This window comes from Photinus pyralis, unplaced genomic scaffold (genome assembly GCF_008802855.1).
Source record: "Photinus pyralis isolate 1611_PpyrPB1 unplaced genomic scaffold, Ppyr1.3 Ppyr1.4_LG1, whole genome shotgun sequence".
NCBI classification, from domain to species: domain Eukaryota; kingdom Metazoa; phylum Arthropoda; class Insecta; order Coleoptera; family Lampyridae; genus Photinus; species Photinus pyralis.
Window position 1 is genome coordinate 7948668 of NW_022170249.1, and position 23036 is coordinate 7971703.

The 23036-nt window shown below is 37.7% G+C and overlaps 2 protein-coding genes and 1 non-coding gene across 3 annotated transcripts; 2 read left to right on the forward strand and 1 right to left on the reverse strand.

Moving 5' to 3' along the window:
• The first annotated feature begins 732 nt into the window (after positions 1–732).
• Positions 733–1521, forward strand: LOC116177604 (trafficking protein particle complex subunit 6b). Its single transcript, XM_031496618.1, has 3 exons — positions 733–929; positions 991–1052; positions 1102–1521. The coding sequence occupies exons 1-3, from the start codon at positions 849–851 to the stop codon at positions 1427–1429; spliced, it is 471 nt and encodes a 156-aa protein (XP_031352478.1). The 5' UTR covers positions 733–848; the 3' UTR covers positions 1430–1521.
• A 509-nt stretch (positions 1522–2030) lies between these two features.
• Positions 2031–2103, reverse strand: Trnaa-agc. Its single transcript has one exon. It is a non-coding gene; the product is annotated as a tRNA-Ala (tRNA).
• Positions 2104–6304: 4201 nt separating this feature from the next.
• Positions 6305–17765, forward strand: LOC116177927 (cystathionine beta-synthase-like). Its single transcript, XM_031497112.1, has 8 exons — positions 6305–6618; positions 6670–6776; positions 15708–15875; positions 15922–16190; positions 16280–16743; positions 16959–17093; positions 17244–17437; positions 17575–17765. Exons 1-8 carry the CDS (start codon positions 6524–6526, stop codon positions 17694–17696), a joined length of 1554 nt encoding a protein of 517 aa, XP_031352972.1. The 5' UTR covers positions 6305–6523; the 3' UTR covers positions 17697–17765.
• The last annotated feature ends 5271 nt before the right edge of the window (positions 17766–23036 follow it).

The following is a 23036-nucleotide window of genomic DNA, read 5'->3' on the forward strand; positions in this document are numbered from 1 at the left end:
CCGAGTAACAGCAACCAAACTATAAACATTGGAAAGATTGCCGGCCACAGCACACCTTGTGTCGATCTACAATCTATCTATCTAGATAGATTGTAGACAGGGATCAGGCGAAGTCACCGAATCGGTGGCTTCGGATCAGGTGTTCTGTAGACCGGCAATCTTTCCTGGCGAGAGGTTTACCTACAGTGATATTCATGTAGAAGTAGACATAGGGATTTCCTACGTCTACTTACTTACCCTTCCTTCTGAACTACTCACTGTCAAACCACTAACTAACTAATAAACTAACTAACTACACATTCAACGTTGCAGTTTTGCAGTTGCAAACTTGTTTGATTTCTTTTTAAATTTTGTTTGAATTTATAAGCCCTGCGTTATAACTCAACCCACTACACAATCACAAACACTCCTGCCTTACCTGGGATTCGAACCCAGGCCCCTTGTAGCCAAAGTTAGAGCTACTAACGTACACTCATCTGAGCTACGCAGGTTGGCGTATAATTATAATATTGCAGGAAATGTATTATAAATTGTCTATAATTATTAATAGAATTATTAGAATTAAATATTAGTTATGTATTAATGATGGATTTGTAATTCAATCCTTGAATCGATTACGAAATATGTGTAAGTAAAGCCCCTAGTAACTCGACATGACGCACCCTATATCTATCATTTCCAATGTATTGACGCCTTTAAATGGATACCACAGACACTCTCTATGATATTTATTGACAATTGACATTGACAAATAAACATAACCTCAATAATGTGTAACCGCATATTTAAATAATAATATGAAAATGGTTTTTCAGTATGTCCTACCCTAGTGTAATTTCGAAATTGCAATGGACGACACGTTATTTGAATTTTTACATTCCGAAGTAGTAAATTATGTGGTCGACAGTAACATTTCCAATAAGGATAAAGTAAGTCAATTCTTTGTCCTCTTCCTTCTTCCTCTACAACAAAGGTTTTTCGTGTTAATAGGAAGAAGATTTATCCAACTTAGAATACATCGGATTCTCAGTTGGCTACAAAATCATCGAAAGGTAACCAAAAAATAGAGTCAAGTAACGTGACCAAAATTTAAATTTTAAGATTAACAAGAGAGATGCCTCGTTTCAAGGATGAATTGGACACAATGAAGTTTATATGTACCGATTTTTGGTCTGCCATTTATAAAAGGCAAATTGACAATCTACGCACAAATCATCATGGCGTGTACGTGTTGCAGGATAATGAATTTAAGTTTTTAACCAGAATGTCTAAGGGGAAACAGTATCTAGAATTAGCACCTCGATATGTGGCATTTACGTGCGGTGTTATCAGGGGCACCTTAGCTAATTTGGGCATTAACTGTTTAGTTACTGCCGAAGTGCAAACTATGCCAGGCTGTAAATTTCACATACAGGTGCACCGAACATGAATATTGATTTTATTTTAAGTTGGTTGTAAGCATCATTGTGTAACGAGCTAATATATAATATCTAATAAGTATTAAATACTATGGTAAAATAACGTGAGCCTTTATGAATATACTCTTGCTGGTGCCATCTCCACCTTGTGGGTACTGTGTTTCCTATATTTTGATCAGTGGTGGTTGATTACTGTCTACTGTGTAAGTAGAAAAATGTATGAGTGTCTTCAGGGGGATTACTTTGAGAAAGAGGATTATTGAATTATGAGATGCAGAGATGCTATCCCTGAGGTCGTGCACCAAGGTATTGTGCGGTTTTTATAGATTTCGATGTAGATGGTACTTGGTGTACCTACACATGGTCACAAGGAGGATTTTGCAGACGCGCATTGATTGACGAGTATGTGTAAAGATTCGTTTGCTTTTAAAAAGTGTATTTACAATGGAATTGTAAACTTTTTTAATAATTCCCATGAATCAGTAGAGCAGCTTACGAAAATGGAGCAGTATTTGTGTTTTTGTCTTTCTTTATGTTGTGCATAATAAAAAATATACATACCTACAATATTTGGCTGTACGATAGATAAGATGTGGTCATTGGAAAAAAGCTTGGAGGCGCCGGGCATCGATCCCGGTACCTCTCGCATGCTAAGCGAGCGCTCTACCATCTGAGCTACGCCCCCAGTGTAGAACTCAATTAGATACCTAGTATGTATGTCCCAGAGATTGTTACATAAAAATATGATAATGAATACTTACGCATTACATCTTAGTAATACAAACAAATTTTTATTTATTATTATCTACAACTAATAAGTATCTAAATACACCGCAAACAATAAAGTAGGATCTTTTTCTTTCTGTTTTGTGCCAGCTGTATAGACTGTCATCGATACTGGAGAAGTCGTAGGTTGTATATCTACCAGGGGTAACGATACATTAATGAGTTATGGAGCGATCCGGGATGCGTAAATATATTGTTTACCACGGTACAGACGGCTCGGCCTCTGTACCGTAGTATAGAATGTTCCTGAAATATCGCACAAATGTCATATACATTGTTTACTGTGCTGCAGACGAATGGTCAGTGGTGTGCCGAATGGATGGAGAAGTTTAGTACGCGTCTACTGCTTCTAACTGGATTGTAAGATACACATACCCTTCTGCCAAGAAGAAGTGCTTGTTTTTGCAATGGAGATGCACTAGTACAGTAGGTTTCCCAAAGTTTTAACTGTGTCAGTGATATAACGTTAAAGGAGGGAGGTACTAAAAACGCCACTTCCAATGGCATCAACACTTTATCAACCAGTTTTACTGAAAAAAACATCCCAATTCTCTATCACAGAAAACAGTATAATCCTCGAAAACATATGACACGATTTGGATTTATCACGTAATTTTGCAATGTGCCTACCGCAGTTATAAAGTATTTCTAGGTACCTATAATAGCAATTTTATATGTTATGCTGTAGCATTGAATAAAAATACTGTTTATACCTATTCAATGACTGTAGTAAGAAAGGGATAAGAAATCGCCGATATTTTGATTACATTATATTTACTACGATATACAGATATAGTCTGTAAAATGAGTAAGTTTCGATTTCGGATTAGCGCTTAATTAACGCACTCCATCAGTTTATATATCTTTGCCGTTCTAACACATAATAATTGTGGTAGAAGACAAGTGGGTAGCCAGTTTTGTCACCGCCGGTGGTGAACTAAAAGGACGCTCTACGTTCAAGGAATTTTAAATGGAAATACATGCACCAAAAAGAGATATCAATACGTAAGTCATGCTTTGGCACAACTCGGGAAACGTCCATTTAAAAGCGCAATGCAGTGACACTTAAAATGTTTTGCTTATTTTTCGGTACTGCAGACAGAAATGATTTACAGGTTGATTATAAACAGTAGGGTAATGAAATCGTAATCGGGAATTTTGTAATTTGCATTAAACCCAAATCGTTACATTAGTAATACTAATAATGTGCAATTATACGTATCTATTAATAATCTGTTTGCTGAAATTTTGTGAGCAACCCTGGGTACGTTCCGGCTTTTGCCCACAGCCTCGGGTAGCGTCGGGAAATAATTGGCGAGCAAAGAAAATTAAAAGTGTATTGTCTAAATAGAAATAAAAATATATATATACAAAATAAAATAATATAAAAGATTTCCGGAGCAGTCCTCGTATTTACTTGGGGAGTACTGCCATCTGCCGGTAGTTATCTGGCCCCAGCGTGTCAGCTGGTTTGCTGTCAATGCCGTTTTCGTGTCGGACTGTAGGTTAATTTCCACGTGCAGTGCTGTCTAGAATGTAACAAATTAATTGATGCGGGATTGAGGGCTGCGCCACCCGAACGGGGTAACCAACAGAACCTGCGGGGTGAGTGTTCGAACTGTAACAACTAACCTTTCACGTGACGGCTTTCAGCCCCTTATGGTTAACGTAGGCGGGAGCACTGTGCCCCAGGTTTAGGCAGGACGGGGCGACGGGAAGATACTACGGAGGTGTACTTCGTTTAAAACCAGGAGTCACGCTCCGATTTTGTTTTGAAGACACGGACAGGTAGGAACGTACGGAGAGTAGCTGGTAATCTTGAGGAATACTTGTTGTAGTAACCCGTTCGCTAGGGAGTACACCTAGGAACTGGAATTACTCGGGGAATTGGGAACTGGTCAGAGTAATAGAGGTAACGGCTTGCACGTTTTAATAAAGGGTTGAAAGATTGTTGTTTTAATGACACTATAAACACTCACTCACCTCGACGGCTAATTACGATTAACCCCCTAGGGCTAACGGCAACACACTCAACACAAGGAACGACAGGGGGTGCAGGTTAACAACGGTTTTACAGGAAATGGAACGACGGTTAAAGGTGCAGTAATCAATGACAGGTAAATAAGGCTGGTTAATAGCAAAAGGCACTGGTAAAGGTAGAAGCAAAAGTTACAAACACTGGACTGACACAGGTATATATATCTTGGAGATCTGGTGGGGGAAGACGATTAGGAGGGGCGAAATTAAGTGGAAATATCTGGGGGAAATCTTATTTACTGGTTTGGGCAGATTATTTCCTCACCCTTAATTTCGTTTCCTCACATTTTATGCATTCCCGAATTTGATTAACTCGGTAGAATTTTTACCTGGTATACTTATGTATACCGGGTGGTGCCTAGGGCGACGCAGTATAGGGATTTCAATGGTAATTTCTTTGTCAATTACTAGCTCCCCTAATTATTTTAGAAGCAATAATCTAAATGTGTTTTTTTTAAAGAAAAAAATACTGCATCTGTTCAGCGTATACAAATACATACAAATTTTGAAATTGGCATTAGTTTTACATTTATTCGAAGTGTTTACATATGGAACTTTTTATGGGAGTTGCGCGTGGAAAAATAACTCCAACTACAGTGGCCACATAGGTACCTAGTTTCATATATGGTTTCAACGCGTGCGTGAAAGTGGATTACTTTGCTCGCAGTTGTTGATTCGTCCACTTATCTTCATCTGATTAGTGCGCACACTCGCCTGGGGCCTGCGCAAGATTCAATTGGGGTCAATTATCCACAACAGTACTGTTTTCCCTATTTACCACTATTTACTATATATAATTCTGTGAGAACATATGGTGGAGTCGAGTCGATTCAATGCGCCTCCTGCTTAAAAGTGATCACTTACTATCCTTTAATGCGAAACTAACCGGGAGTTTTTTCCGCCGCGGAAGCAACGCAGCGTTTTACACGCTGGAATGAGATACACGCGCTTATATGGAATAAACTAGACGGGCGTTTTTTCCACGCTTCTCCGCTCTGGCTCCGCCAGCGTGAGCGGATTCAACGCAACCGGACGCGTTTTTCCGCTGCGATACGACTGTCCTAGCGTTTATTTGGCAGCGATACATTGTGAGAGACGTATTCCTTTCCGCAGCGATATTATCGCTCCCGTGTAGTTGCAATTATTGTAGCGGAAATTACGCTGCGTTGATTCCGCGGCGGAAAAAACGCCCGTCTGGTTTCGCACTCACGGTTAAACAACGGCTTAGCCTACTCATTCAAACGCAAACCTATTAAAATGTCAATTTAACATTATGCTATAAAATAAAACATTTGAGCACTCTTAAGTAAGTACGTTATTATTGACAGTATCCGCGACTTTTCCTTCACCTACCGAATACCGATCACGTTTGAGTACGGTAAAATCGTCACTTGACTTGATCATTGATGCGACACCTACACGGGACACCATTGTCTTTTTTTGCTAGACTTTAACCTTGAACGAAATTCGTAACATTGTACCCATACCATTACGAGTGATAGACCTACTAGGTACCTGCTATACGAAACCATAATAAGCATTTCCATTTGCAATGTTAAAAACTCGAAAAGTAAATTTGCTGCTGATGCAACAGATATCAGGGTTACAAAAGACGAATCGTTTTGTAATTTCACGCAAGTCAAGTGGTAGTGGTGAAGTAGGTATCGTGTAGCTATGAATGACTTGAACTATTATATCATTGACCTGTTCGATAAGCTGCTTTCTTATGGATGCGCGGTGTAAAGGTCCATAATATCATTGAATAATTTTTATTCAATGATAATACTGACCATACAACATAACAACAGCCGAATTTAGACATGCGTAATTGTGGTTAAATTTTCGTCACTTTTTTTGTGATTACGTAATTTCGGCGAAATTTTAAATCGTACTCGATTATTTACAAAAAACAGGTAGGTACAACAATCTTGTTTTGCAGCATATTGGGACAACGGTTTCGTTATTACTCTAAAAAGTACAATTTTTTTCAAATTATCTCGCTCTTGACGTGGTATTTGATAATCTACAGCATAATATTTAGGTCATTATAGATTCCTTTATCACGTTGCACACACGCTACGAAAAAGAAACCGACCTAAAGAACGCAGTTGCAAGTTCTTTTATAAATAAACCGAAAAACGGAAAAATCCTCAAACGCGCACGGTGGTACGTACGCAAACCAAAGTGCATCGTGTATTCGAGGATTCGAGCATCATCGCAATTCCATTCCAGCGCTACAGACGTAGAGACGTCCTTGTCGGTACAGCTTCTCGATTAAGAACATGGACTTCCAATTCGACCGACCGGATTTACCTTCGAGATGCACCTGGAAAAAGGGAATGGACCAGAAAGAGAGTCCACACACGATTATCCCATTGTAAGTTATTTATTTACATAAAATTCGTATTTACAGTAAACTCAATTTTAGAACTCCTCCGAAAAAAATCCGTCCAAATGTTTTGCACGTTATTGGAAACACGCCAATGGTTAAACTGAACCGTATTCCACAAGCGGAAGGAATTAAATGCGAAATGTGTAAGTAACCCCTTTTTATAAACAGACCGAAATGCACTTTGAAGTGTGCCGAAATCGTTGGTCGTTTCACTTTATTAATAATCAATGCACTTGCACGCTTCACACGTATTAACAATTGATATGAAAAGTGAAACGCTCATACTTCTCATCTATCGATTTCCGTGTATAAATAGTTCATCGATGCAGGACAATTTTTTGTCAAACATGAATAATTTATTTAATGGTGTGTTGGTTTGGTAGCACTATATAAGTAAGTGGTTTTTGTAATTAGGGAAAGTAGACCTGTTGATCCACTGGGTAACAATGCCATTATGTCAATTATACCTATATTCAAGGTTCTTTCAATTATTTGTAAGTGATCTCAAATTATTGATGGAAAAGAAAATCTCCATCACTTTAATTTAATGGTAATTCGTATGATATACTTATTCCCATTCAAATGTAGTAACCATTGGTATTGGTATTTGTACTTGTTGCTAAGCAAAGTGCTGAAAAATACAAATAAAACAAAACAAATATATACCCACCATACCAGTACAAAGCAAACCGTTCTAAGGTCAAGCGTAATTATTGTAGATTTATATTTAGGTAGTGTATAGGTACAAACATTTCCTGAGTTTGCTTTGAATTGATTTGAGAATTGAGATATAGGATATAGGGAAGTTGAAAGTTGGAACGAATCTTTCAGCATTCGGATGTGGGTGGACGATCGATGCACCGCCTGAAAGAGAAAGTCTATATATAGCTTCTTTATTCTTAGGTTATTAGGATAGGAAACTAAAGTAGTAGTAGTAATAGTACACTACCACTGGTAGTACTACATCATTGTTCTAATCTGACCACGTACATTAACGTACCTGTGTGCACGAACCAAAACAAAATCAATATTTCGAAGAATTTAATTCACAAACATGCGTGCTTGTATATGGACGTTCATTCACTATAGTTTCGGCAAAGAGTAATACTCTTTGGTTTCGGTTTAAAAATAGCTACAACCAGAACTAAACAGATATTTGTAAATAAAGTTGTATCCAGCCACAGATTATTGCATGGTATTAGTTGCCGTCGAAATATGTTTCTATGATTTCTACTTTTTTCGCTATTTGGTTCGTTATGGTGTCGAGTCTTGCACCAAGGAAGGAATTTTTTCTGTACCGCTTACAAAAAAAGATATTGTAAAAAAACCAACAAACCGTTTTTTACATGTTCCATAATTTTACACTTTTGCCGTATAATTTTGTATTGCTGTCTGTCGTCTGTCTGTTGGTCTGTCCGTCTGTTCCTTTGTCTGTCTGTCCCTCTATCTGTCCGTGTGAACGATAACTTTGTTTAGAAATGTCCAATCGCTTTTACATCTCCGTTAGTTATTAACTGAATTGCATGAAATTCAATATGGGCATAGCTAGCCATATAATACGCAATGCCAAAAGTTAAGTCGAATTGATTCAAAATTCACAGTGCCCTTTTCGCATCTCGACCATTTCTAAACCAAATTGCAAACTTTTTTATTTATAAAAGTATTTAAATGAAATTTGATACATAGGCACTTGGAATAAAGGAAAATCTAACGCCAGTTTCAAATTTGGTTTTGCGCATGCGCAGTGCCAACTTTTTTATTTATGGAAGAATTTAAACGAAATTTGATACATAGACGCTTCGAATAAATGAAGATCAAACGTCAGTTTCAAAATTTGGTTTTGCGCATGCGCAGTGCCAACTTTTTATCTATGGAAGCATTTAAGTGAAATTTGATACTTAGGCGCTTGGAACAAAGCTAAACAAATCTAACATTAGTTTCAAAATGTAGGTTTGCGCCCAACTGAATTAGGTATTTTACTAAGATATGGTGGCAAACCTTTAACTACAGATACTTCGCATAGAAGTGAATCTAGTGGTGTAACGGGAGCTCTAAATTTGGTTTTTTATTTTTTCAAATTTTATGAAGATACCTAAAGTTGAAATTTTTTGAGATTTTAAAGATTATAGTAGTTTACGTCAGCACATATAGAGTACATAGCACCATTGGAAGAATTGCAAAAAAATCTGCAAACAGTTAGTGGAATTAATGATTTGTCTTTTCTGCGTCATTTGAATTTTATGGGCCATTGTATTTTTATGGGTTCCGGAAATCGGGGAGTGATTAAGTCGCAGATAACAGCTAACGCATTGATTATTTTAATAATGAATAGGGGAGGCATTCGCTTCGTGGTCACAAGAGTATTCACTGCGTGGTGTACGTTCAAGTTTGATTTTTACCTGTTAAGTCGCGAAAGAAATCGTCGCTCAATTACGTTAATTACGTTCGGGTGCTCTTATAAAGTTAGTGCGAGCATTGCCAGTGTGAAAGCTACTTTTTGGGTCATCATTAAACCAAATGGTGGCAACTGATATTTATTCTTATAACGAAAATTAAAAGGTACGACATTTATCTTTAAAAACGCCGACAGCTCCAAATTAATTATTTAAACATATTTGTTGTGGAACTTAATCACAAAAAAGGGGATTATCGTGGAGCTAGAAAGTAGAGAAAACGTGCTTGTTATGTAAACGTGTTTCTGTCACATAAAGGAGACCCGTGTAATGGAGATCAAGGACGAACTAATTCAGCGCGCCCGTATATTTTCGCTTACAATAACAGGGATACAGAGATAACAGTGGGCCGCCCAGTTTCGTTGGCATAGATCCGAGATAACATAAATAGATAAAAATGAGGGCCTGCGATTGGTGAAAAAGAGACGCTGGTCGCAAAGTTTACCTACGTTTGTTATCAGTTGGCCCGGCAGCTACAGCTTAAGCAGATAGACGAGCATCCGTCGCACTAGCGTATAGCCTGCGAGACAATTTTTTTGGTCTATACCACTGTAGCGTTGAAATATGTATGGTGTGAAACCTTCAAATTCGGATATTTCGGAAGCTTGAGTGTCAGAAGAGGGTATACTAATGCTGATCATAAGATGCCTAAATTCTCATTGTAAAAACAGTTTAGAAATGAAACCCATCATCACTATTTAATGACCCATTAATCTTTTATTGTTATTACAAGAACATTAAATCCACGCACCGACTACTACATCCATTTCTTGAATATAATAAAGCTAATAATTATTCGAGTAATTATTCCAAGGAAATTAATTGTATCAGTTCTGGTCAATGAAATATTGACAAAGAAAGGAATTTTATTATTCGTGGCCTTCCAGCATAATAATTCGTTTGAAGTAAACAAGATGATCGCGACGGATATTTTTCGCTTCGATGTGTGAGAATTTGTTTCTATTTTTCGACGTTGCAAAGGTTACCTATTGTTAAACTATACTGAACTGGGACATGGGGTTTTCTTGATCTGGTTTTGGAATTTGTAGATTTTTAGAGAGACAAACAGAGCACCTATTAGAAGTTGCTGTATAAAATAATCCTAGGAAGCTTGGATATCTCATCTGTTGCGAGACGAACATTATCTTTGTGTGTCCAGAAATACTACTACAATCCAGACAGTAGATAGTTCGCCAGGAAAAGAACCTATTCAAAAGCATATCGCACGTACATGGGTGGTGCTAGGGTGGTACAGGGCCAGCTTTTCAGCCACTTCTTTAATTTAGGTTTACAGCAGAGCATCTTCGTTTTGTGAATTTACCATTTGGCTTATGGATGTTGTTCGCTGTTGCTTCACTAAACTGAAAACTCGTGGGGTCCGAGGATCATTAATTCTGTTAGCGACTGTATTTACGTAATTAAAGATCTTACGACATTGTAAACAAACAACTTGTACAAGTTTACATACTATGGGTGAACTATGCGGAAATTGCAAGCGTGCACATTCTTGACCTTAACCTTTTCTGTTTACTTGGCTCTAATAGTCACAGAAAAGGAGCTTTTGCAAATGTTAGCGATTCTGTAGCACTTAGCCCTCCCCCCCTCCAAACTTTTTTATACTGACATAAGTATGCTGTGCTGACATGACGGTATTGTATAATGTATAGTACTTCGATTGTACATATTATTTTCACAGTCTGGGCATTTTTAATTCTGGAGATGTTTAGAAACGTCAAATGAGGGCTAAGTGAACGGATGAAATGTTTGAAATTGCCTGGAAGTGACGCTAAATTTGTAATTGGCCTATCTGGCATAGGTATGTTTACATTTTGTCCAACATGCCGTAAGTAGCTTTCATGACCAATTAGATCATTGCCAAACTGTAAATGGCGGAAATTTTGAGCATATGCTCTAATGGTTTTCGTTTTAGAGATTATGATTTTGTCTTTCCTTTTTTGTATTTTTCGTTAATGTAAGCTTGTTATTGTTATTTTGTTATCGTAGTTGATACAGGATGTTAATTAGTAAACAGTAAATGCAGTTTCGGGTTAAACTAAGAGAAATAAAAAATTGACATTATAGGATAAGATTGATTTGCAGATAACGGAGATATTTGCCTTTTTGCGTGCCCTATACAGGCTGTGCCACGAAGCATGCCGCTCGAAAAGGGGATCGTCTAAAATATGTTCAAGTTTGTGGCACTTTCGGTTATACTATACTGGAAAGAGTACAAAAAATCCCCGTCTTATCGTTGTCTCCAGTATCCACCACTTCCACCATAAAATAATCCCCTTCTTTATGAGTTTTCAAATAAATCGCCAATCACAATTAGATTAGATGAATGTCAGCCAGCCACGACGGAACGCGCCTTCGTAACACGTGGATCTGCTTATCAGCCGAACAAACACGTGCGTTAATTATATTTTGCCTGACAATAAAACTCCTTATCGCAACGGTCAGATATAACTTTTTTAACGCAAATTCGACCAGATGTGCCTTATTTATAACACCTTATCTAAATTGAACAAACATCTACACAAATTTCTAAAAGGAAAAACAAATAATGAAATACAAATTCAAACGAAACGATCACATTTTGTGTTTATTGGTAAAAAAACTCACCAGATTTGCTCTTAAAAATTTAAATTATTTCACGTACAAGGTGGCTGAACATTATTGAAGGTGCTGAAGCCGAAAATACGTCTGCATGACGCAGCCGTATGTGGGCTTAATGAGGAAGTATGACAAAAAGGATTTCGCCTTAACACTATTATTCGTAACTCGCTTTCTCGTTACGAAAAATAGTGCTTTTCCCAACTGCTTGTACAAGTAACTATTATAAATAAGAAACTTAGCATTGCGTAGTCTGCGCAAATGTCTCTATAAATAAGAAGTGCAGATTAGTGCAGATTAATTAAACTGGTTTTATTCCTCATGGTACTCCAACGAAAGGCATCAATTTCTGTCTCTTCCTCGACCCCTCATCGTGATCGGTTATAATTCCTCATATCTCCAGAGTGAGGTGTCATACAAAAGGCGGTTGGAACGTCTGGGCGGAATATATCCATTAGTGATGTCAACACTTTAAGAGCGAATATCTCGAAAACGGTGTATCAGAGGAGAGGAGAGCGGAAGAGGGTAAAAATTTTAAAATTTCGGTTTTCGAAATATCGCCTTAATATTTTTTTATTAGAAAAGTGCTATTGGGTAGGGTTTTTGGAATATTTGTTACTCAGTCATGACTCGCCCTCGTTTCTGTAGTGATCGATTGTTTAATTTGTCGCCATTAGTATATTATCAAAATTTCAAAATATTCCGAGGTCTCGTTTTCGAGAAAGAGATAGCCGGCATACGTCGTTAGACACCCTGTATGTCGGAGTGTAACGGTTTTTTCAAATAGACCAATTTTAAGGCTTTGTAGATACTATGAGCCTCGAAAATACAATAAAGCATTTTTAGGAGAGTCTTTGAGACTGTATGCCACCCCACGTCTTTAACGCATTTACAGAGTAGGTACCTAGGGGCTCTTTGAGACCGGTAAACTTTTGAAAATTCTGAAGGACCCTAGTGAGTTCTTTACTTCTACAGTTTTCAAGATATTTACTTCGTGCTTTCTGCATTCCGCTGTGTAAAGACATGGTCGGAGATATGTACCATCTTGGTTGAATCATGATAAAAATGGTTATTTATAGATCAATTTTCTTGGGAAAACGTCCATTTGTGCCCAAATTCCGCATTTTCGAGTGCCGTGTACGTTTTGACCAAAAGATGTAAGAAATCGTTATTTATGCAACAATTTCGGTGGAATAGATTTTAATTTTATTCTACCCACCGGCCACCAGTTTTCAAAGACGTTTCAAACGTAAAATGCATCTTGAAATGAAACATAGTAGGTATCTATTGGCATAGTGTAGTCTATTCTTACACTATGGCCTATGCTATTGGTGATGTACGAAATGTTTAGTGTGGTTGAAGATTTTTGAAAGGATATTTGAACTTTTGAACGGAAACGATAAAAAAGTGTTTGCCTTATCAAATCGCATCAAACATTAATGTGTCGTAATTTGAACCTTTTCTAACACACTTTCGGAATTTTATCCCCAACATTTTTTACTGCTGAAGTCCATTTTGTGATAATCGTGATTTCCGCACAAACATTTCACTTGCTCAACTGTCTTCGGTTCGCTTAATAAAATAATGAGATTAATTTTAAAAGCATAACTGGCTAGCCCTTCACGGCGTAGTTGGTTAGGATGGACGGTACCAGCTCATACACCTCCGATTTGAGTAAAAACAGTCACAATCTAAGGGGAAATTTGGAGGTTTTGTTCTCACACTAAACACTGTTTTAGCCAACTGCTGCTACTGCATCAGTTTTATGCCGGATTTATTAATATCTCTCGATGGACGTGTTTATTTATTTAATCACAATGTGAATCTCTAAAACTGTCGTCAGTGACCTTACTAATTTCATCATTCACTTCCATAAAAAGTTTAATTTGCGCATACTGGTTACACGTGGGGTTTCTTGTTCGATAAATCACGTTTCAAGTATGCCCTTCCATATATCGATAAAGAAATTCTGTTTTTTTTTGTTTATTCAATGATTCCCATAATAAGAAAATTGCGCTCAAAAGAAACCTTTATGGCGTAATTACCCGCAACTACGCGAGCTTACACGTGATCGAGCGAGTTGTTAGTTGACGGGTCAGAATCGGTTCAAATAGATACGGGATATTCCAACCAAATAATCAGTACCGGTTATTTTACAATTTTAAAATATTGAAATCAGTAATTGGTACATAAACAATCAAGTCAATACCAAGAAGGCATTATCGTTATCAGCTTTCTTTCCATATTATCATTGGCATTTCGGGCCACGCATTATTATCGAACTCATACATGAAGGTTCGGTCCAAACAAATACTTTTTCCAAATTAATCTAGTGCCCTGTGTGTAGAGCTACTCTAAAAAAGGTCTTGAGATTTGCATTTTTTTCTCGGCAACCATAAGGGTTACAAAGACGGATCTTTGAATAGGTGTTTGGGTAGACCTTTTCCGAGTTTTTAACATGCGAGTATTTCGCAATGGTGGGTTAACTGGCGCTGCTTTGGCTCAAACCCGTGTTTACAGGGGTTAGAAACCTTTCTTGTGGAAAATGTATTTTATTATCTCCGGCATAGTAAAAATTTTACTGTAACAATTCATGAATCTCCTTAGGAATGACTAAGTGCACATTTTTTATACAGATTCCTCAAAGACGGTTTAGTTGAAATATTCTCCCATTCACAACTGATTTTCTCCTTTGGAAGGCAGCAGCTATTTGCAAATTAGGTGATGGAACGCCTTGATCTGGTTACTCATGAAAGTGAAACTCTCAAAATGATTGACGAATTTGAAATCGGCACAACCGAGTTTCATGTACTTCACAATTTATTAGTTCTAATTTAGTTTATTTATGGGAACAAATCCAGTATGGAAATGTCCAAAATTACCCTTATTACTTACGGTTTGCATCTTCCGAAAGCACAAATTAATTATTTTTAACCTTTTTACCTGTTGCCGTATTATTTATATTATGAGCCCTTCGTATAAACAAATTAGATGCCCAACCTAATGCTCATTTGTGATTCTTACATTTCCATCAAATCTTCGAACTCTAACCATTTCGAAACTAGATCCTAAACTAGAGCTACGGACTACGGACTAACCGGTAGAAAATATGGCAATATCCAAAAAGATCGAAAACATTCCATCTAAACCAAGCTCATACCTTCTATAGGACCCCCCCCCTCCCAAACACCGGAAGGGACAGCTGGGTTTTTCAGCTCACCCGACGAATTCGCAAGAAAGCATTCAAAAATAAAAACTTTTTTAAATAATTTCGCCGGTTCCTGTCGTCATAAAAATATAAGAATAGTCTTAAAATTCATGTTAATTAAGCGCGTTTCATGTGACACCCAACACATGTCATACGGATGATGTATACTACAACACATTTACTTAACTAGGGTTAATTACACCCACTTTATTGACCGAGCTGAAATTTCTAAATTCGATAATCTAATTAACACCTATTGTTACATAGAATTTTAGGTCAATCGTAAAAGGTCTGCGATAATGAGATAACTGCACGGCCTTACGGTTTTAATGCTTGATTTCGCTTAACATTGGGAAACTAAAATCGGTTAATAATTATTTAACGGAGCTGAAATCATACTACTATATTAATTTTCTTTCCTCCTCCAATCAAAGGGAGGCTGTAAAGATAATTTAAATATCGCGACGGGAACGGTTACAAACGGCAAATTAGTTACAGAAGCTGGTTTTCCTTCTCGGTGGCAAAAACACGGCTCTAGAAATCAAAGCAATTGCTTTTATCTTAAATACCCATGTGGCTTTGCACATTTTAAATAGTCATATCTGATTGCAGTGTTAAGAGGCGAGGGAGTATACATTTGCATGTTTTCAAGCTAACAAAGTTTTTCTACCATGGATCAAATTTTTACCAACGACAGATTATTTTTAAATAAAAGGTCGAATTTGTCTCACGCGTCTTTACGTATCAGTTATCATTAACGATGTTGCTGGAGAAAAACTGCATAAAGCGTTTAATTTCAGTGGCCAAATGCGAGTTTTTCAATCCCGGCGGCTCCGTAAAAGACCGGATTGGTTTTCGAATGGTAGAAGATGCCGAAAAGTCGGGCGCACTTAGACCGGGTTTCACAATCATCGAACCCACATCTGGAAATACCGGCATCGGATTGGCTATGGCGAGCGCGGTTAAAGGTATAAAGATGACCTTTAACAGTTATGTTGAAATAAATCTATTCAGGTTATCGGTGCATTATTGTGATGCCTCAAAAAATGTCCAACGAAAAAGTGAGCGTTTTAAGATCTTTGGGAGCTGAGATTATTCGTACACCCACCGCTGCCTCTTTTGATTCACCCGAAGGACTTATAGCGGTGGCTCAAAAGTTGCAAAGGGAAATACCAAATTCGATTATCCTGAACCAATATTGTAATGCGAGCAATCCATTGGCGCATTACGATTTAACTGGCGCGGAAATATTCGACCAATGTGATGGGAAGATCGATATGGCTGTAAGTATGCCATGTGTCCTAGCACTTTTTCGAGGATTGTACTTTCTATAAGTAAAGGAGAGAGATCAGTTAAAATGGTTTGATTGTAGATTGTAGGAGCTGGCACAGGTGGCACTGTAACGGGTGTTGGCCGTAAATTAAGGGAATTGTGCCCGAACTGCATTATCGTATCAGTTGATCCTGAAGGTTCCATATTGGCCGAACCGGAATCGCTTAACCAATCCGACACTACATTTTATGAATTGGAAGGAATTGGATACGACTTTTTACCAACCGTTTTGGATCGTTCAGTTGTTGATAAATGGTATAAAGTTGCAGATGTTGATTGCTTCAACATGGCGAGAAGGTTAATAAAAGAGGAAGGATTGCTGTGCGGTGGAAGTAGTGGAGCTGCAATGACCGTCGCATTGAAAGCCGCCGCGTCATTACGCGCCGATCAAAGATGCGTGGTTCTGTTACCGGATGGAATACGAAATTATATGACTAAATTTGTGTCGGATCATTGGCTGGAAGCAAGAAACTTTAAACCAGTTATCAATGAACATGGTCACTGGTAAGTATCAAATATATAATTTTAGTTCTCAGCAATGAGATGTGGATGATTCTGGAGTTTGAGAGATAGTGTAGTGCCCTTGGAACATCTTTGCGGTGCCAAGCGTCCCATCCCATTCTTGGAGAAAACGTATCACTTATCACTTTTTGTGTTAACGTTTTTAAAGTTTTTATGTGATTTTAAACATGCTAGGTTGTTGATTTTAATTGTTTTAGGTGGTGGGATGAAACTGTGGCAAAATTAAAGATTGAACGTAATTTTACCATCTCATCCAAACTTACATGCAGCGAAACTATTTCCCTGATGAAGCAAAAGAATTATACTGAAGTTCCAATTATAGATGCCAACAAGTAAGTGCGGACATATGGCACGTTTGCAAGCTTACGACATAGAAAAACAGCCCAAAGAAAAATCTTTCATTCATAAAACATCATGATACTCTTAGCGGCTGTACTTCTCTTTCCTTAAATTCTGGACACAAATTTATTATTCTCTTGCAGCACATTTTTGGGAATGGCCAGTATACCATACATCATGAACATGTTGATGACATGCAAAGTGAAACAAAACGATTTAATAACTGAAGCCATACAGATGCAGTACCGATCGGTAGCCCTCAACTCTTCATTGGGATTATTATCTCGTATATTGGAAACTGAACCGTATGCGCTTGTTGTCCAAGATGAAGCATGTTGTAAGTCTCATTCACAAATAACATTTGGTTTTGTATGCAACACACCCTTTCTCCTTTGATTGATGGGTTGGGTTGTTGCTTACCAAGTTTATTTACTTTGTTTGTTTCTGTGAATATACTTTTTTTTTAATTTTTAGTGCGCCCTAATGCAGTTATCAAAAAGGAAAGTGTAAAGGGTATCATTACTACAGTTGATTTGCTCAATTATATAACTACTATGGCGAGTGAAAAAAGCAATCAAGTAAATGGGTCCATATAACAAACATTCGCTAGGGAACAAGAAATGTGCATTCAATTTTTATCAATAATAAAGATTATACACTGCTTACTTTTGATTTATGTGCATTTCCTTTAGCAGGTGTCTGATGGTTTAGATCTCTGTCATTACTAAAATCACATGGTCAGTTACAGTTTTAACATACAAGATACTCATTATGTATGGTATATAGTAGATATTTCAGTAAATATCCCAAGTGTACAAAATTTTTCTATATGAAAGTTTTTTAACATTTTTTTCTCCCATAATAAGGCAGCATTCAGTTGTTGTTATTTCAGAAAACAAATGACTAACGAAAAACAATTGAATTTTTATAAATGACAGTGCACATTTTCATTAAGCTTTATTGATAGAGATCTCTTTTTGATGATGTACATGTTACTACCATCATTTGAATACCTATGATTACTTATTCAATGCTACCACACAAGAAAATTTTTCGAAAAAAAAAACAATCGCATCAATAACATTATACTATCCTACACCAAAATAAAACAAATCGACGTGTAGGTACGTGTCTTACTGAACCGTGAAGACAAAATGAAATTAGCAATAAAATGGTAACAAACGTACACGGCGCATTCATTTGTTTTCTTTGATGTAGGATATCTAGATTTAATGTTATTGATGTGGTTATAAGTTTTGTGAAAAATTTTCTTGTATCTTAGGTACTAACATGTTAAATCATCCAAAAGAGAAAAGCAATGTATCAAATGAGCCTAATGAAAAGGTGAACTGCCATTTAAAAAAATTCAGCTGTTTTTCGTTACTACTTATTTGTTTTCTAAAATAAAAATAACTGAATGCCGCCTTATTATGGGAACTTTCATAGGCATATAAAAATTTTGTATACTTACATTCGATATTTAGCGAGATGTATACTATATTCCATACATACTGCTTTCCATTTGAGTGAAAGAGGAGCTCTGAGCTGTACCATGCAAGATGTCCTGTGTTCCTTTTAAGAAAGTTTCAAGCTCTGACGCGCTCGAAATTGGATTTCCCTTGTCTCTTCATGCACCACCTATTTGCTTGGGGCTTGAAACACTTTTGTGGTTATTTACGTACTGTGAATATCAATTCAAATGTGTGCAAAATGAAGAACTTGCAAAACGAGCTGCTCCGAACGAACTGCATCAGAGCTTCACGCACTCAAATGGAAAGCAGTAATAATGGGCACCCTTCTATGCAATATGTAACAAGCCTATTGAAAATGGGTCAAATCCAATGATCCATACCACTTCGAGGGGCTCTGCCGCTTTTTTAGATCCATTTTAGGGGTTCATTCCTCCTTAAAGATGAACAGACAGGTGGCACGTACAGGGTGGGGCAGAGGAACTTGCTGATTTGTATTCGGCCTCGGCGCCCTTGGGCGACGGTTGCTCCGACAAAAGTGGGAATAGGTATATTTGAGAGAAGGGCATATAAAGTTTTTCCGCCGCGTAGTGTCGTCACCATCAGGGGGTGGACGAAGACGGAACGCCCCTTCGCCGTCGAGGCATACTTTTATACGTCGCTCATCATAGCCACGCAACGTGCATGTCCCGCTCACGTGACTTTCGAATATGTCATATATCATCGGACTACGCATGTCCGATGTCAACGAGCGGTACGATGGCAGTACGTACTTGACGATCAACAATAAAAGAGCTATCGTAACCAACGTCCACGAATTACTATTTATTATTAACGCCTCTACCCTCGGCTAACATAACGCAACCGAAATACATTACATGGTGGCATACGGTAAAACCGACGACGCGTGTCTATAAAGTGATAACGTCGTACGGACGAAGATAAGCGAATTCGGCATTCGCGAATCGCGGTTTACGTGCGATAAGAAAAACGGTAGCAAACAAGTGTGCGCGAGGCTTTACTCGACGCGCCGTACGTACTTACTGGAAAGTAGGGTTTACTTCTTTCAAAATATTATAAAATCGTCAAATAATTTCGTTACTAAATGGCGGATTCGGCAATAACACCGAGAATAATGCACTTTAAAGGCAATCTTGCCGCAAATTGGAGATTATGGAGGCAGAAATTTGATTTATACATGCTTGCCAGCGATAAATCAAAAAAGAACGATGAAGTTAAAGTTGCAATTTTACTTAATTTTCTGGGCGACGAAGGACTTCAAATTTTTAATACCTTCGAATTCGATGGAGAAAGTGATCGGAAAACATTATCGGTAGTGCTACAAAAATACAGTGAATACTGTGAACCGTTAAAAAATCTAGTTTATGAACATTTTAAATTTTTTAAGCGCGAACAACTAACGGGGGAGACGGTTGATCAGTTCGTCACAGCCCTTAAACAACTTTCGTTATCGTGTGAGTTCAAAGAACGAGATGTAATGATTTTGGATAGAATTGTGCTTGGAATTCGTGATACGCGTACACAAGCAAAATTGTTACAAACAGATGGGCTAACGCTGGACAAAGCGTTATCTATATGTCGCGCTATCGAAAGCAGCTCGATACAACAAAAAGAAATCGCGGGCGCTTCAAAAAACGAACTATTAGTGGATAGTGTCAATAGTTACGGTCATAAACCAAAAAACAGCGAAGTTTTTAATAAAAATAAAGACAGATACCACTATAAAAATAAAAGTGTAAATTTTTATAATGGAAACTATCCGAGAACGAGCCATTCGGAGGGTAGTAATGACAACTATCGAAATTATCGGCAAAACGCAGGTAACAAGTGCCAAAATTGTGGCATGATTCATCCACAAGGTAAGTGCCCTGCTTTATTTCGTATCTGTCGTCGCTGTAATAGGAAAGGTCACTACCGCAAATTTTGTAAAAGTAAACACATTCATGAAATAAACGAATATGGATGTGATTTGTCGCAGTCGGATAGCGATTTTGACCCATTATCTGACTACAATTCTGAATGTGATGAAAATTCGGAGATTGTTTGGACAATTTCAACAATTGAACCGACAAGCGTTAATAAAACAAGCCATTTAGTGGAATGGTATGAGACAGTTTTCGTTAAATCTTGTGACGTGAAATTTAAAATTGACACTGGAAGTCATGTAAATATTCTAAATTACACGGACTTTAAAAGACTAGGTGTTTCTCACAATATGATAAATAAAACAGGCTCAAAACTTTCTTCGTATTCGGGTCATAATATAGAGACAATCGGGTTAATAAACGTAGATTGTACGTATAAAAATGTTATGCATAATCTATCGTTTTATGTTTTAAGTGCGCGGGAAAACTCTTCGATTTTGAGACTTAAATCGTGTATTGACTTGAACATTTTAAACAAAAGTTCTACTTCATCCCCACAATTAACTGTATGTTCCACTCAACTGAGTGACAAAAATAATGTGATTTCCAAATAGGTATAAACAAATGTTTACGGGAATCGGTAAGGTGTCAAAAACATATAATATTACGCTTAGCGAGGACGCTATTCCACACATAGGTATCCCCTACGCGAAAAATACCATCAGCCCTGAAAAATAAAGTCAAACAAAAACTCGACGAAATGGTGGCTGAGAATATTATCGTTCCAGTCACCGAACCTACTGATTGGGTGCACCCCATGTTATTGCTCCCAAATCAAACGGCGATATTAGGGTATGCATGGATCCCAGATCTCTCAACACATACATCAAACGAGAAATTTTCCAAATTCCAACCCAAGATACGCTATTTTCGGAACTATCGGGGGCGCAATATTTCTCATTACTAGATGCTTCAAACGCATTCCTTCAAATTCCGCTAGATCATAAAAGCTCACTTTTATGCACGATATCTACTCCTTTTGGTCGTTACAGATACTTACGGCTTCCATACGGTTTAAGCTCCGCCTCGGAAATTTTTCAAAAATTCATGTTCGACACGTTGAATGATCTTACTGGCGTAATTGCCTATTTCGACGACATTTTGGTTTTTGGAAAAACCATAGAAGAACACAATCTTAATCTGGAAAGAACTCTACAGAGAATTACAAAATCGGGATTAACGTTAAATTTAGAAAAATCCAAAGTAGGAGTCACCAAAGTTAAATTCCTAGGACATAATATAAGCGCGAGAGGTATCGAAATCGACGACAGCAAAATAAAAGCCATCAGTGAAATGAAACCACCCACTAACCAAAAAGACCTGCAACGCTTTCTTGGCATGATTGTGTACTTATCAAAATATATACCTAACCTATCTACAGAAACTGCACTTTTATACGTAAACTGCTATCAAACAAAGTAGAATGGCAATGGTCCTCCAACGAACAACTATCTTTCGATAGACTCAAGCAGTTAGTGACGTCATCGCCAATATTAAGATACTTTGATCCTAATATTGACATCGTTCTCTCTGTGGACGCTAGTCCTTTCGGCATTGGCGCAGTCATCATGCAAAAAGGACATCCAATAGAATATGCCTCAGTATCGTTGACTCCCACCCAACAAAGATACAATCACATCGATAAGGAACTTCTAGCCCTCGTATTTGGTTGCGAGCACTTCCATTATTACCTTTTTGGCCGAAAATTTCAACTAGAGACTGACCACCGACCTTTAATAGGTTTACTCAAAAAACCTCTTGACGAAATGTCACCGAGAATACAACGATTGGCCCATAGACTTCTGAGGTATACAATACGTTCCTGGAAAAAACCAACAAGTTGCCGATACCTTAAGCAGAGATCCCTTAAGAGAACACATCGACACAGACTACCTTGAGAAAAACCTAAGGGTGTACTCAGTTATCACCACAACACCCGAAAACGAAAGACGACTACAGACAGAAATTGACCAAGATCCTGACCTCCACAAACTCAAACATTATGCACTAAACGGTTGGCCTACTCATAAGTGCAACCTACCTTCATCTCTCAAAACATATTGGCCTTTAAAAGGAGACATATATCTTCATGCAAACATTCTTTTTTATAAAAACAAAATAATAGTTCCAAAAAACCTTAGGAACGAATTTTTAAAATTGCTGCACAAATTTCATCAAGGAGTGGTCTCCACAAAACTACTCGCTCAAGATTCAGTATACTGGCCAGGCCTCACCGTTGACATCGAAAATATCGTATTAGCTTGCCTAATTTGTCAAAAACATTCGAGATCCAACACCCGAGAACAAAGTCAGCCGAATAGAAAACCACCGCCAAGCGATCGATTAGAAGAGCAGCCATCGACCAGTGACTGTCAACCATCGACCAGTGACTGTCAACCATCGACCAGCAACTATCGACCCTCGACCAGCGACTGTCAACCATCGACCATCAGCGACTATCGACCCTCGACCGGTAACTGCCAATCATCGACCAGACATCAATTGGAAGAAGACTTGTATG

Bases quoted from the DNA above. Each gene is read 5' to 3' on its own strand.
- LOC116177604 (XM_031496618.1), top strand. From the start codon at position 849: ATGGACGACACGTTATTTGAATTTTTACATTCCGAAGTAGTAAATTAT. The intron at 930-990 runs GTAAGTCAATTC...TCGTGTTAATAG, and splicing joins ACATTTCCAATAAGGATAAA to GAAGAAGATTTATCCAACTT. The intron at 1,053-1,101 runs GTAACCAAAAAA...TTAAATTTTAAG, and splicing joins GGCTACAAAATCATCGAAAG to ATTAACAAGAGAGATGCCTC.
- LOC116177927 (XM_031497112.1), top strand. From the start codon at position 6,524: ATGGACTTCCAATTCGACCGACCGGATTTACCTTCGAGATGCACCTGG. The intron at 6,619-6,669 runs GTAAGTTATTTA...ACTCAATTTTAG, and splicing joins CCACACACGATTATCCCATT to AACTCCTCCGAAAAAAATCC. The intron at 17,438-17,574 runs GTAAGTCTCATT...TTTAATTTTTAG, and splicing joins TGTCCAAGATGAAGCATGTT to TGCGCCCTAATGCAGTTATC.